Source organism: Melitaea cinxia, chromosome 17 (genome assembly GCF_905220565.1).
Source record: "Melitaea cinxia chromosome 17, ilMelCinx1.1, whole genome shotgun sequence".
Classification (NCBI taxonomy): domain Eukaryota; kingdom Metazoa; phylum Arthropoda; class Insecta; order Lepidoptera; family Nymphalidae; genus Melitaea; species Melitaea cinxia.
The window spans coordinates 9,624,808-9,639,812 of record NC_059410.1 but is presented as its reverse complement, the minus strand read 5'-3'; the positions used below and the strand labels follow the sequence as shown (position 1 = coordinate 9,639,812).

Below are 15,005 nucleotides of genomic sequence, written 5' to 3'. Positions count from 1 at the left end.
AAAAAAAAAAAAGAAAAGAAAAAGAAAACAAAAGAAAACAATAATAAATTAATTTATGAAGGTCGGTCGGTCGGTCTTAGGGACTCACGCGGCGCAAGGATGGTGCGACGCCGATGTTGCAGTGGCACGAGGACGCCGATGTCGTTGCTTCCTCGTGGAGTACCAAGTTCGAACGGTTGCGGTGACCGGTAGTGATGAATGTTGTTGTTGTTTAGAGTGTCCCGTTCCCAAGGTGTTGAATCCGGTAATTCTGTTGGAGCCAAGTTGTTCTTCTTCTTCTCCCGAGTTGATTGATACCAAACACGGGGTATCTATCCCTGCTGGTTCCTGAGGTATGGCCCGCGGGGGTGAGGTCAACCAAGCGCGGAGGGGGGGGAGGGTCTCGTGGGGCGTTGATTTAGGGGGGGGCCCACAATTGGTATGGGGGGGAGGGGTGGCAGGTATATATAGGAGGTTACTCCTCAGGTTTTCCCCTCTTGAATGAGCCCCAACACCGAGTTTTGGGGACTAATTATAATTTTTAGGGGGTAGTATTCAGGGGGTAGGGGGTGGTTCCTAGGAGTTTGGGGGTGTGGAAGGGTCTCGTTACTACGGTTCTAACGAACCGCAGCAAGGGGGGGTGCGAAATAGGGAGCTCGGTTTTCCCTGGATTCTTACCCGCGAGCTGGTCTTCCTCAGAGCTGGTCTGCAGATGGTGGGGCCGAATCCTCGACAGATCGATTGCCGTCGGTGGAGCGCCGTTACGTCAGTCGCGTCGTTTGTAAGGCGCACGTGATGTTCGTGACGTACGTGACTCTGTCTCTAAGGGCGGAGTTCACCGACTTTTAAAACGGCTGTTTATCAGTTAAACAACTGATTAAATCATTTTTAATGTTCACCATACGTTAACCAGTGTTTACAGCCCTTAAACAGCCGATTACTATAACCGAGCTCTACAGCATTGTTTAACCGTCCATCAATGCCATATTCGGACATCTGGTCAACAGATTCTGCTGTGACTTTACAACAGTTGCAACATTACGTCATTAGTTGAAAGTTTTTGATAGGAGATAAACACGCAGTCAGTGTTTAATTTCAATATAATCATTGATAACTATCAAGGCTTTAGGCCTTCTTGAAAATCTAGAAAATATAGAGACCAAAACAAGGCAACCTAGAGTACCTATTTCAAATGCGTCGTAATTATTACGAATAATACAATGAGGAATCATTTAAAACTAGATTCCGTTTGTCAAAATACGCTTCTCATCGCTTGAAAAATAAGTTTGTTCTCTTTTTTAAAGCTGCCATTTTTCAAGTAAACCATAATTTAAAAATTAAACACTCACAACAGAACAAAATAATAATCAACACAGAGAATGTTAGCACGTGCACAGAAATAATAAAAAAAATTGACAATGACAGCGCCGTGACGTTATTACCCATCCAAATTGGACACTACATGCTAACGTAACAGTTTTCAATGCGTTCTCGAACTTCTCAAGTTGAAAGCGTTTTATTTTATGCTACTAACTATAGATGGCACCAAAACTCGTGTCGACTATATAAAACTATGTGACTTCCCTAATGAGTAGACTTATAGCATTCATTCATTAGTGGTTCATTCACTGTGAGCGTATGGTGATTGCCTGATTTAGTAACCACGGTTAAAATATTCGTGGTGAACAGTGAATACTTTACCGGGTGCATAACCGATGTTTAGGAATTCATCGGCTGATTATTCAAACATTGGTTAAATGATAGTCGGTGAACTCCGCCCTAAGTGAAGTTGTTTATTTATTTATTTTTTGGGTCTCGTCGGCGCCGGCCTGGCGGGCACGTGGATGTTGTTCCTCTATAGAGAGGCTATGTACGCTCACTTTAGATGCTTATATTTCGAGAACCAAGACCCCTAGAGAGACAAGAGATATGTCAAACGGTAGGTCTCACCGGCGGCTACAAACTATCAATTCTTCAAATCCGTGCTTGCGGTTTTTCTACGCCTTCCTAGGCTCTGAATTTCCGACGCTGATGATACGGGAACCAGGGACTCCACAGACTTGCGAACACTTTACACTTGTTGACTACACTTAATACTATCGCGGTCACCACTTTTTGAACACACGCGGCTCGAAATTCTATTTTTTAAGAATTTTTTTTTGTAGAGCCGATGTTATACGTGCGAGTTTTAGACTTGTACTTAGCTGTTACGTTAGTATATACTTACAGGTTACAAAATTTCAAGGGCGAAATTATGTCTAATTAATGTCTCTGCTAGTTAGTTACTAGCTGCTAGCTGGTTAATCCACAATAATATTCACCTTAGACAAAGTTCAAAGGACAGAAATAACATGTTATTTGCAAGTATACTTCATTATTAAAAACTACAGCCTACATTAATGTGAAAATAAAACGACAATTGATTTTTTTTTTTTTTTTGTCGTTTTATTTTCACATTAATGTAGGCTGTAGTTTTTAATAATGAAGTACAAACTACAGGCTACAAACTATCAATTCTTCAAATCCGTGCTTGCGGTTTTTCTACGCCTTCCTAGGCTCTGAATTTCCGACGCTGATGATACGGGAACCAGGGACTCCACAGACTTGCGAACACTTTACACTTGTTGACTACACTTAATACTATCGCGGTCACCACTTTTTGAACACACGCGGCTCGAAATTCTATTTTTTAAGAATTTTTTTTTGTAGAGCCGATGTTATACGTGCGAGTTTTAGACTTGTACTTAGCTGTTACGTTAGTATATACTTACAGGTTACAAAATTTCAAGGGCGAAATTATGTCTAATTAATGTCTCTGCTAGTTAGTTACTAGCTGCTAGCTGGTTAATCCACAATAATATTCACCTTAGACAAAGTTCAAAGGACAGAAATAACATGTTATTTGCAAGTATACTTCATTATTAAAAACTACAGCCTACATTAATGTGAAAATAAAACGACAATTGATTTTTTTTTCATTAATTAAATTGTTATCTTCTCATATCATGATATTCATAACAGAACACGTGTATTTAAGTATGACAATCGAAAAATTCAATACTTTACAGAAATCATGGTCACGGGAGGACGATGGTTACTGTAAAGTATCCGAAACGTCGACTTTAAAATCTTAAAAATCCGCGATAAAATCCGAAAAAGTTGTTTTTAATTATAATGGTTTAGTATAGTTAAGAATTTGAAAAATATATGACACTATACTATATTGTAATTAAAAAAGTTGTTTCTATAATTTATATGTAAAACGAGTTATTTACATAGACTTTAGCCCATCCGTGACCATTGCGCTTGCAATTAGATATGTCGAAGTAGGTATACGAGCAGAACTCAAAATGATTACCAACAAACGTGTTTGATGTCCCATTTTATATACAAATCCTAGTGTCATTAACCAAGAAATTAAAAAAAAACACATATGAAGTTGTGTTTCAATAAAAAGAAAGAAAACTAAAAACAGCACTACAAAACTTATAAATTGTTATTAAAAAACAAAGTGCCCCTGTTGAATGATAACAACAAGTACTTAAATGATTCAAGTTTTAGGATATATTTCGCTTATTATATCTATATGATATGATATATGATATTTTATCCTGCATGTAAGTTACGACAAGACTTTGACTGCAGGAGGTAAAAGAAGTCTGTTTCACCTTTATTAACTACCAATTTTAGATTGAAAGGCAGCGAATAGAAAAATCCCATTGATCCCATACATAGCGATAAACAATAATATATAATATATCATAAACTTATATCTATTTGATACCATCATCAGTCAGCTAGCTCTGACGGCAACGAATGCAACAAGCCTTTAATATTTTACTCACCATTTCAGCGCACCATCCCATTATATTGGCCAAATGAATGTTCTCTGGTGTCAACTTCTCTTGTTTCTCCATCATTTTGTAAGCGAGTACAGTTGCTAGACCCCGATTTTTCTTTCCATTTGGAACGTTGTATTGCAGAAGCTAAAACAAAAAGGGATCGTTAACGATTTTGTACGTAGACATCAATCAAATAGCCATTTTTTTTTAAGGCTTAGAGGTAAGATTTCTACACTTCTGTTAGGTAATATTTTTTTTATGAATTAATAAGAGATCCTATAGTAAATGTTCAACGTAAATATAATCAGTAGATTTTATACACATATTGTATATATTAATTCCATCACGTGTATTATTCAATGTTAGTTCTCTTATGTCACGTTTTTTTATTGTAAGTGTAATTTAGATAAAAACTGGTTACATACACATTAAAAACATTTCTATATATAAAAAAAGATTTATGGATCAAGATTTCTAAGACGACTGATTTTTTTTTAACAAGTTTTTAGTTGTAATTTTTTTGTTTCGATTTCTCGAATTGTAATAATTTTATAAATAACAAATTAAACAAATCGACATAACAATATTTTAATACGTTTTATAAACTTTAAAATTAACAAAACTTAACAAGGTTTTTTAACGATTACAAGCAAAAATTTCATCCTATCTATAATAAAGTTATGTTTAAACTATATGTTAAGATAATCGTGAAAAACCGTTACGTAAAATACTTGCTTAACCTGGTTTCCCTTTGATTGCTTAACTGAGAAGTTTTCTTTTGACTGATTTCGTCACTTATTGAAGTTCTACTGTGTTTCGACATTGTTTACAGAGTTAAGATAAAAAAACAGCGACAAGTGACAACAGAATTGTTAAATATTTTTTTTTCATGTTTATTTTTATTAGTATATTAAATTACCTTTGTAAGTATAAATTATCTTTGGCTACTGCCGTTTAAAATTTAAGCCGCTTAGGCCGAATGACGATATAAATAGACTTTGACACGGGAGGTAGAACAGGCCAGTAGACCCTGTTTCTCCTCAATTAATGAACTGCAACCTTAAGATATTAATCTTAAAGTATATGTGATATATGTGAATAGAAATATCTCATAAATATATTAGAATTCGCTGTTAAAAAAGAATAATGATTCAAAAACTTTTTGCCGTCGGAGGCTGTCATCTGTCAAATAGCGCTATCCACAAGTGGTACAACTGGTAAAGGCTCTTAGATTGTTTCTTGTATACTTTTTGTTACATACATTAAAAAAAAAACATTTAATTACTAAAAACCTCATCATAACAATTTCTTAATAACGTTAGAAACAGATAAACTGTACACTCGTATTTAATTTATGTGTCTTAGATCTTGAATTAATGTGATAGTAATTAGAAAGTTAAAAATCTAGAGATTGTAGTTATAAGTTTGGTACCTATTTTAGAATCAACATATCTAGAGGACGTGCTATTAATATCTCTAGTTTCTTTTTAGACCTGTTATTGCAACACGTTTGCAACGACTGGGTACATATTTACAATGCTCATTAGCCACATTAGTTGCTTGAGTACCTATCTAACTTATAGGAATTAACACCAATGTTTAAAAAATAATTTTAAGTACGAATTATGCATACGAATGTATTATAAAAATACATATTAGGTACATACCACCCGGTGTTTTTAATACAACTAGTGATTAAATTTGATGTACTAGATGTGTTCATTCATATAAATTTAAGTTACTTCATGTATTCTTATAACATTTTGACTACAGGCCCTGTTCTCGTATACAACATACTGCGGATTTTTCGAGTATAATTAAGACAAAGACATACTGCGGATTCATATGACAATTGCGTCGATAAAGAACCGGTTCAAATAATCTATTATGGAAACTACTACGAGTATATTTAAATTCAGCTACAGCTTTACATATGGCGTGATTGCGAAGGACAAGTTTTCTTTAAATATATTATATTTAATCAGGTTCTATATCATTCTGTCTAAAAACTGACAAAAATAACATAGAACGTACCTTGGCCAACCACTTGCTGGCTTCGGGCACGTCAATATGCTTGCCAGTTTCAGTCAGGTCCCTCACGATGTCCGGGAAGCAAGCCATGAACTCCCGGGACTGGTCTTTGGAGACGGCCAGTCCACGGGCAGCCAGTGGCATTTGCTGAGGTGTGAGGGTCGACAGGAATCTAAAGATAAAAATCCGAATTGGCATATTTGAAGCAACTCAAGACAATGAATCTCTCCCTAATTTAGCTATTTCACTATTTATTTGTGGCTAATGTTTACTATGTAACTATTTTATTATGTAATGTTTGTTGATTTCTTCAAACGTCGTTTACCTTGGTTTGTTAGGAGGGTATGCTTAAAATAGAAATAATATATAGATGTAAATATGGTATCAAATATGTAATGAGCAAAATAAAAAATTCGATAAGGCAACATCTGCTCCTGTATACATATTGGATTTGATATGGTGAGTTACAAAATATATTATTGAACTACAATTCTATTTAAATATCTAATAAAACAAACAATGAGAGTCATATTTCTAAAATATATTCAGATATTTATATTTTTCTGTTAAAGTATCGTGAATGTAAATAAACATGGTAACTGAGTTGCGACACCAATACGGAATAGCAAATATAGCTTAGAGTAAATAAATATTCAATGTACGTGTGATCTGAAGTTACGCAAAATTTGCCACTCCAGTTAAAGAGTTCACTGACCTGTGATATTTCTGCAACTTCAGCAACCTCTTCGGACCCGTTTCTTCATTCTGCGTGGACTTGATGTTCTGCTGGTCCAGCCTAGGTGCCATTGAATCAGAGTTGGTGACACTAGTAGTCTTGCTAATGTGCCGACGCAGCTCATTCTTGTAGAATTGCAGAAATTTTTCTGCACCCTTCTTTGTTGAGAACATGGTGGACTCTTAAATTTTCTACCACAATTTTTCAAATATTATTTACTATTTCCGCACGTTTGCCAAGTAATTTTTCCTGGTAATTAATATAAAAGTTTATTTTAATAAATGTAATTCTGAGCAAGGAATAACGAAAGCGTGTGTCCTCAATGAGGAATTGTGACTGACTGATTCTTTGTTATGTTTTGCTCCTTACTTGTTGTCAGTCGAGCGGGTTCACTCAAAATAAGCAGTACGGCTGCCTACAATGTTTACATTCATTTTATCGACGTCGATAACGTTATCGATGAACTTATTATCCCCTTTAGACTCAGTGCTGTAATGCGTGAACATTAATTATAAAGTTCTAGACGGCGCAATGAATAATAATTATGAACAAGTACAAGTACCTACTTGCTATCATTACATTCAAGACATTATGAGTTATCTATTTTGTCTGTGTGATCTGTATAAGTAAATAAAATATATCAATCTAAGATAGATATTATATTATTTATGAAACTATCGATATCACGTTGTACAACATGGGTGCGCAGCAAAACAAGCCGGCCGGCGACGGCCCCCCTCTCTTTGTGCCACGCGGGCGACGTCACGTAGGCATCGGTGGACCGGCTTCGGGGCCACGATATAGCATAGTAGCATACGAACGAGCGTATCATACGACGCACGCTAACAGTGTACAGACATTCAACACCCAACGCACACTGCAATGATATGCCCCAAATTAATATGGGAACCTGTTTGGTAACACTGTACTGTGTCACGTTTTATCCAGTCAATATTATGCGCACAAGCTTTAAGGAAACTAAAGTACACATTAGAAAATAAACACCTCGTGTTTTATGATCTAATCATTAATGTATACGATGGTAAAAGCATTGAGTTAATTTAAAATTTTAACTGCTCTAAACGATATAAGGTGCAGTCCTCTGGCTTTTATAGATTGCTATTATGTTATTAATTATAAGTATGTAATAGCATGATACTTAAAAATTAATACATTGTCATTCTCAAAAAGATTTAGTTTTACTTTAAGAATCTATTTCTATTTTATTTTACGGTATTTGTTATTTTCTAAAATACTAAATTTCCTAAATACTTTTACGTAGGAACTTACTAAAAACCAATCAACAAAATTAAAAAAAAATCAAAAACTAGTAAATATATATAAAATTCAACATTTTTTTTTCAAATTGTATTGCTGGTGTTTACCTGGTGTCACTGACACCACATAATTTTTATTATTATTATTATTTTCTACTTTTTAGTTCGATTAGCTATAAAAGCGTGGTTTTTTAGTTTTTTTTTAAAGTATAATTTATTTTTCAGTTTTTAATTACATTTTTCAATTAATTATTTGCGGATATGTGATAGTATTGAATTGCCTTACAAACTATTTTGTAATCTAGTCATTTCGTCTAAAGCTTCACTGTTTCATGGGTTTTTTCCTGTTAACATAGAGCAATCAACTTCTTCAATACGAATAGAATAACTATTCCGTGCGGAGCGAAGCCACGAACTTACGCCACGGGAAGCGTGCGGGAAACAGCTAGTAAGGAATAAACAAGGTAAAAATGCAACTAGCCTGAAAAAAGTATTTGCCTCCTTTGTGCTGTGCCGAGTGCCCGAGCGAAAGAGTAAGTCCGAAACTGCAGGCATGCGCGGATCGCGCGCTAGCTTTATCTCTCTTAATTCCTTATAGACGATCCACGAAAGAATTTATTAATCCTGGCGGTCCTATAAGGACATTGGGAAACTGTTATTGAATTATTGAATTGTCATCGGTTCTTGATATGTGTGTTTCAAAGTTTAAAGTTTCAAATTAATCAAACTTCTGGAAATTGGTGAAAATTATGCTCAAAGATTCCATTACATACATACAACCCAAGCTAATAAAAGCGTGGTAATAAGGAAATAAGGTAGAGTAAGGAAAAATGTAGAGTTTAGTTTCTTGGTATGAGAAATAAAAGTAAGTACATAGTTGTGTAATAATTTCACAGAACAATTTATAGATACGAACTCTAGAGGAGCATTGTAAACATTTTTGAAATAAGAAAGAAAATGTGTTGTTATAGTGTCCAATGTCCAATGCAAAACTGTTGAAACTTGTATACTTTTTGCTTGCGGTTGCAGGTTCATTGAATTGACCTAGACCGATATTACCTGTAAATGGTAAAGTTGATTACAATTCTCCGACTTTGATGTCATTAAGAAATATGTTACCTTTTTAAGTTACTGTCAATATTGATACAATAAATAATAATAATTTAAACAGTGGAGAAATTTACAAATAATTAGAAATAACAAATTTGTAATAAAATTATATTTTAGCGTTTTTAAAGTAATATGCAATACCTGCTGTGTTACATTCTGCAGTGTCTTCATCAATAAAAATGTTTTCCTTACAAATCTTAGTGTTTAAGTAGTAGAAACGTTCAAGTTAATCGAATTTGCATAAAAAGGAAGAAATAGAAAAATACTAATAAAGTTTGACAACCTAATAAAACATACTTAACTAACTGAAAAAACAAAAAGTTTAACTATCTTACAACAGGTTAAATTCGAAGGTAAACTTAATATATATTTTGATTTTGTTTCTTCTATTTTCTGTAACTACGCAGTCTCCAAATGTACTACTACTATTAGACAAAGACGAAACCTAAAAAAAGTGCACGTTAAATTGGTATTACCATTTTCCGTTGAAAGTTAAACAAACCGTATTGAATGTTATTGTTTTTAATTCGTTTGTTATTAAATAATTGTTCTAGAAACTTAATTATCAATTTTTTCATTATTGCTGTTTCCTCTTTCACGAAAGAAAACTATATAGCCTATTTGACTATAGTCGATAGTCTACTCTCTGTGCTTTTAAGATTTGTATGTCTACTGATATCTATAATAATGTTTTATCGTATAAAATGTGAAAAATACATAATATAATGAAATTGCAGTCATACAAAACAATAACTTTTGAAATCGTGACAGGCACCACGAATGGAATTCGAATCGTGAGAATTTTCAATGATAGAAGTAAATTATATTTGTCTTAATTATTATTTTTGCAAAATACGTAACATATACATGAAGAATATAGTGACATTTTTAGCTTGTTTCTTTTGTACTAATCTCTCAGTGAAATTAAATTCGATTGTTTTTAATTTTTTATACTTTATTTCAATAGGGACCAATAAACCTAAAAATAGGTGAAACCGTAGCTTATCTTGTATGTTATATCTTAAAAAATTGTCTTCATACGTAGATAGTCGTGAACAAATCATTTATGTATTTTTCTATTCATAAGTTCATATTATCAAATAAAATTTAAAACAACTTTTTAATTTTACATTGTTTGTAGTGAATTTTTGTAGTTACACATCACACATATAAAATTAAAAATATATTATTTAAAATAAGTTTTTTTTTGTTTTTTTTTTTTTTTGATCACACTGATAAAAAAAGATTTTATTGAATTTTTACTAACTATATAAATTGTTAGGAAGTAAGAATGTGACTAAGTATCGCTAAAATTACGCTTTTTTATTGAGTAATTATGGAAATAAAACGAAAGAAGTTGACAATGCATAACAATTATTATAGCACGCTTACGGAGCGTGTTTATAACCAAGGCTAAGAAGATCAAGGTGAAGGATTTGATACTGTATATTTGAACGTCAAATGTTACTGTATATCTGAAATGTAGATAGCAACACCAAGTTTTATAGGTACAAAAATGTACGTTAACCGCTTACTTGTAAGCCACACGTGTGGTGTACGTGATTGTATCGTGCTCTAAGCGTCTTACGCGGTTTCACACGCGTTGTTGTGTTTTTATTCTTGCCATAATGTGCCATTTGGTGTTTTTTATAGCTTACAATTACTTACACTGTTAATGTTGCTTATTATAAGTACGTAACATTGTATTATTATAATATATAATAGCTTAAAATTTTATTGTATTCATTCGACTTAGATGAACGGACAAGACACTCTGTACATATTTGATACGTTGTACAGGTTTTATATTTACGCCAAAGTTCTACATAAGGTTATACCTTAAGGTCAGACAAAATACCTAAATACTTGTAACAGTAGGTAATAACTCGACATTACATGACGACGTGTTGGCGCAACGGTCACAGCACTGGTTTGTGCCTGTTGCACTGGTGGTTGCGGGTTCGATCCCTGCATATGGCAAACGTTTTTATTGGCCAAACAGATATTTGGCGTGGTCTAGGCGTTTGTGCTTGTGTATTATGTGTGTGTTCGGACACAGAAGATTATCCTAATGTGGAGCTGTTGAGTGCGAGGCGTTAATTTGTTTCTTTTTTTAAAAATAACAAATAAGTATATCCGAGGTCAGATTTAATTTTAAGTAAATGTTCAATCTTTCTTGGTCAGTCTGTGGATGCCTGTCATTGAGTAATCTTAAATATTATTTTTCTTTAATAAATATTTAACTAGCGCTTCCATTCAAAGCATCTAGGCCTTGTAGCCGTGTAGGAGAGTTAAGAAGTTAATGTTGAAACTCTCTTTCTATTAGTGACAGGAGAGATGATTCGTTTTTTGTTCAGAGAATCAGATAAACGATTCAACGAGATAATAATATTAGGATGGTGCCACCATTCTTGGGATTTTTAAATTTACCTGGTATATAATACTATACATAGATTGATTTCCCAAAGAATACTGCGCAACCTGAATTTTATATATTTTCTGTTTTCAAGGGAAATCCTCTTATAAATATCTTTATAATATTTTTTTTCTAATATATTACTAAATCTGTAAAAGTTATTGAAATTGCTTTATTAATGTAGCAATTGTCGTTATTCTTACTATAGAAACTTTTGTATACGGTCGATAAACTGAATTGGCCTAATACTATCTGGTTGTGGTTTCCTTAAAATTCAATGCGAAATTATTCGTAATATTTATTAAGCATTACGTGACGTAAGCGTAAGAATTCAATAAATAAACTAAGAATTCAACCAACTTGCATTGCACTGCGATAAGATTGGCTTGACTCACATCTGCAAACGTTATCATTTTACTTCAGTACAGTCTTTATAAGAATGTTTTACTTACCAACCCAAATTGTCAATAATGAACTCATTCTTCAAAAAGAAGGATAGCCGCAGATGGACATGGGTATCACCTGACCAAAAAACTTATGATGAAATAGATTTTATAATGATAAATCAGCATAAGTTTATAACTAATATCGAGGTAATAAGTAAATTTGAATTCTCATTCGATCACAGATTGGTGAGAGCAACATTACTTTTGGGTCGTCCAGTAAAAAGCAGAAAAACCTACACAACACCATTCAATACCCCCAAGACGGAAACAGAAATCAAAAACTATATCGAAAATCTACGAACACACACAGAAAATATAGAAAAAGATTGTATTGACATCCAAACATATTACAATATCCTGGAAAGAGGCATAAGTGCCAAAAAAGCCCACAGAGAATTCATTCATTCATTCATTCATTACAGCCTAAACAGTCCACTGCTGGACATAGGCCTCCACAAGTTTACGCCAAAAATAACGTGAACTCATGTGTTTTGCCCATAGTCACCACGCTGGGCAGGTGGGTTGGTGACCGCAGTACTGGCTTTGTCGCACCGAAGACGCTGCTGCCCGTCTTCGGCCTGTGTATTTCAAAGCCAGCAGTTGGATGGTTATCCCGCCATCGGTCGGCTTCTTAAGTTCCAAGGTGGTTGTGGAACCTTGTTATCCCTTAGTCGCCTCTTACGACACCCACGGGAAGAGAGGGGGTGGCTAAATTCTTTAGTGCCGTAGCCACACAGCACAGAGAATTAACTACACATAAATCATGGATTCAAAAACTTGATCATAAATCAATAGAAACAAAATCTAGAAAATATGTAATAAACAATGCAACAAAATTCTACAAAAGCTTATACAGAAAACAAAATAACACTGAAATGAAAGCGCAAACAACTCACATTAACACGACAGACTGCATCAGACAAATTGATGAATCTGAAGTTTACGAACATATAAAAAAGTTGAAGGCTGAGAAGAGTCCTGGACCAGATGGATTATGCAATGAGGCCCTTAAAATAGGAGCATCTATTCTAACACGCCATTTTACGAAATTGTTTAACATGATACTAGACGAAGAAAAAGTACCAAAACAATGGTGTACATCAGACATAATTCTACTCTTCAAGAAAGGAAGCTCCTTGGATATAGGGAATTATAGACCTGTAAGTCTTCTGATAAGTATATACAAATTACTTTCATCCATAATTTTAAAGAGAATATCCGACGCCATTGATAAACAGCAGCCGAAGGAACAAGCAGGATTCAGATCAGGCTTTAGTACAATCGACCACATACATACATTAGAACAGGTCATAGAAAAATACAGAGAATACAATAGACCCTCTGTATGTGGCCTTCATTGACTACAACAAAGCTTTTGACAGCATCAGCCACTGTTCAATCTGGAACGCACTACAATAATCAAATATTAACTATAAATACATCAATATTTTGAAATATGTCTATATAAAAAGTACGAATAGAGTTAAATTGGAAACTAGAGGAGACGAAATAAACATAGAACGAGGAGTTAGACAAGGAGATCCTCTTTCCCGAAGCTATTAATAGCAGTACTTGAAAATGTTTTTCAAAAACTAGACTGGAAAAACAGGGGAGTCTACATAAAAGGTCACTACTTGAACTATCTGAGATTCGCTGATAATATTGTTATAATTGCTAAAACTGCAAAATACCTAGAGAAAATGATGAGATCACTGGATTGCGAAAGCTCCAAAATCGGCCTAGAAATGAATGTAAATAAAACTAAGATATTAACAAACAGTCGCGAACGCCCGATAGTGATAAAGGATAACAATATAGAATATGTCGGCGAATACATCTACTTGGGGAAGAAAATCTCATTCAAAGCGTCAAGCAACGAAAAAGAAGTAACAAGAAGAATCAACGCAACTTGGAAGAAATTCTGGGCACTCAGAGAAATCTTAAAAGGAAACTACAGCTTGCACATGAAAAGGACAATATTTGATACATACCTATTATCCTGCTTATTGTAAGGTTGCCAAACCTGGATATTTACAAATAAAATAAAACAAAAAATCAAATGCAGTCAAAGCAATGGAAAGGAGCAAGTTGAAAATTCAAAAAATTTGGAGATGGGCCGGTCACAACTCACGATACTCCGACAGAAGATGGACCATGGAAGCTACGCGATGGCAAGGATCAATGGGAAAGAAGAATGAAGACAGGGTGTTATGGAAAAGGATGGAGGAGGCCTTTACCCAAACAGAGGTCCTTATCTCATAAATAATACTAAGATTAATTATAAGTACTTAACCCTTCTTAAACTAAAGTAACAGCATACTAACAAACATTGTAAAATTTTGAAAGTGATATTTGGAATAAATGGCTTTATTATTATTCTTCTTATTATTATAAAAAAAAAATTAAAGTCAAGGAGCTAGAAAATAATGTTTTGTTGAGAATTATAGGGTTTGAACCACTATGCTGCTTAGAGATAGATCGGTTAGGTATCACTTCTTACAAAGTTCGTCACGACTGTTATAGTCAGCACAACGATATATGGATTTATTTTTAATTTGTTTAAGATAGTGGTAAAGTTCTCTTATCAATATTTAGATATGGGAGAAAATATGAAATATTTAAGGCACCTACATTTTTATTTGATATTAAAATAGTTGTATTAATGTTGTAAATTTATTAATTTATGTATTTTAATTATAAATATATATAATTTATAATACATTTATCCAAATTTGAAGCAAAAATAGATAATTTGTAAACTGCTATTTTTTTCAAAATGACATAAGAAACATATTTATATGTTAATACAAAGCAATATATTTGTTTTATTTTAATCGCAATGTAAACAGTAGGAGTAAAATCAATAGTCTGCCACTACTGATAAGTCAAGTTTTAAATAAATAAAAATCATCGGACAAGTGTTATTAAGACAATCTAAATCAAATTCTATTTAACGACCTTTTTATAGATGACTATGTATTTTTTGTCATTGATTGATTGATTCCGCCTGTAACATCCCACTGCCAGACAATAGGCCTCTTTCTCCATACCCATCCTGCTTGGGTAGAAAAGGGTTCAAAGCACAATCCTCCACCCTGCTCCATGGTGGGTTGGGGTAACGATTTCTATCAGGTGTTTGTGAAAATAACCAGGATTTACAGCTTAAAG

General features: G+C 33.7%; 1 protein-coding gene and 1 long non-coding RNA gene across 2 annotated transcripts in view; one reads left to right on the top strand and one right to left on the bottom strand.

Annotated features, from left to right (window-relative positions):
* LOC123661948 overlaps positions 1-6,984 on the bottom strand; it is a 38,787-nt gene extending 31,803 nt beyond the window's left edge. Inside the window, exons 1-3 of the mRNA XM_045596883.1 lie at positions 6,568-6,984; positions 5,856-6,024; positions 3,825-3,965 (exon numbers count right to left, since the gene is read on the bottom strand). Coding sequence (XP_045452839.1) covers positions 3,825-3,965; positions 5,856-6,024; positions 6,568-6,761 — 504 coding nt within the window. The 5' untranslated portion in view covers positions 6,762-6,984. The remainder of the gene's footprint in view (positions 1-3,824; positions 3,966-5,855; positions 6,025-6,567) is intronic.
* Positions 1,623-14,733, top strand: LOC123661949. Its single transcript, XR_006744415.1, has 3 exons — positions 1,623-1,762; positions 12,994-13,001; positions 14,723-14,733. It is a non-coding gene; the product is annotated as an uncharacterized LOC123661949 (long non-coding RNA).
* The last annotated feature ends 272 nt before the right edge of the window (positions 14,734-15,005 follow it).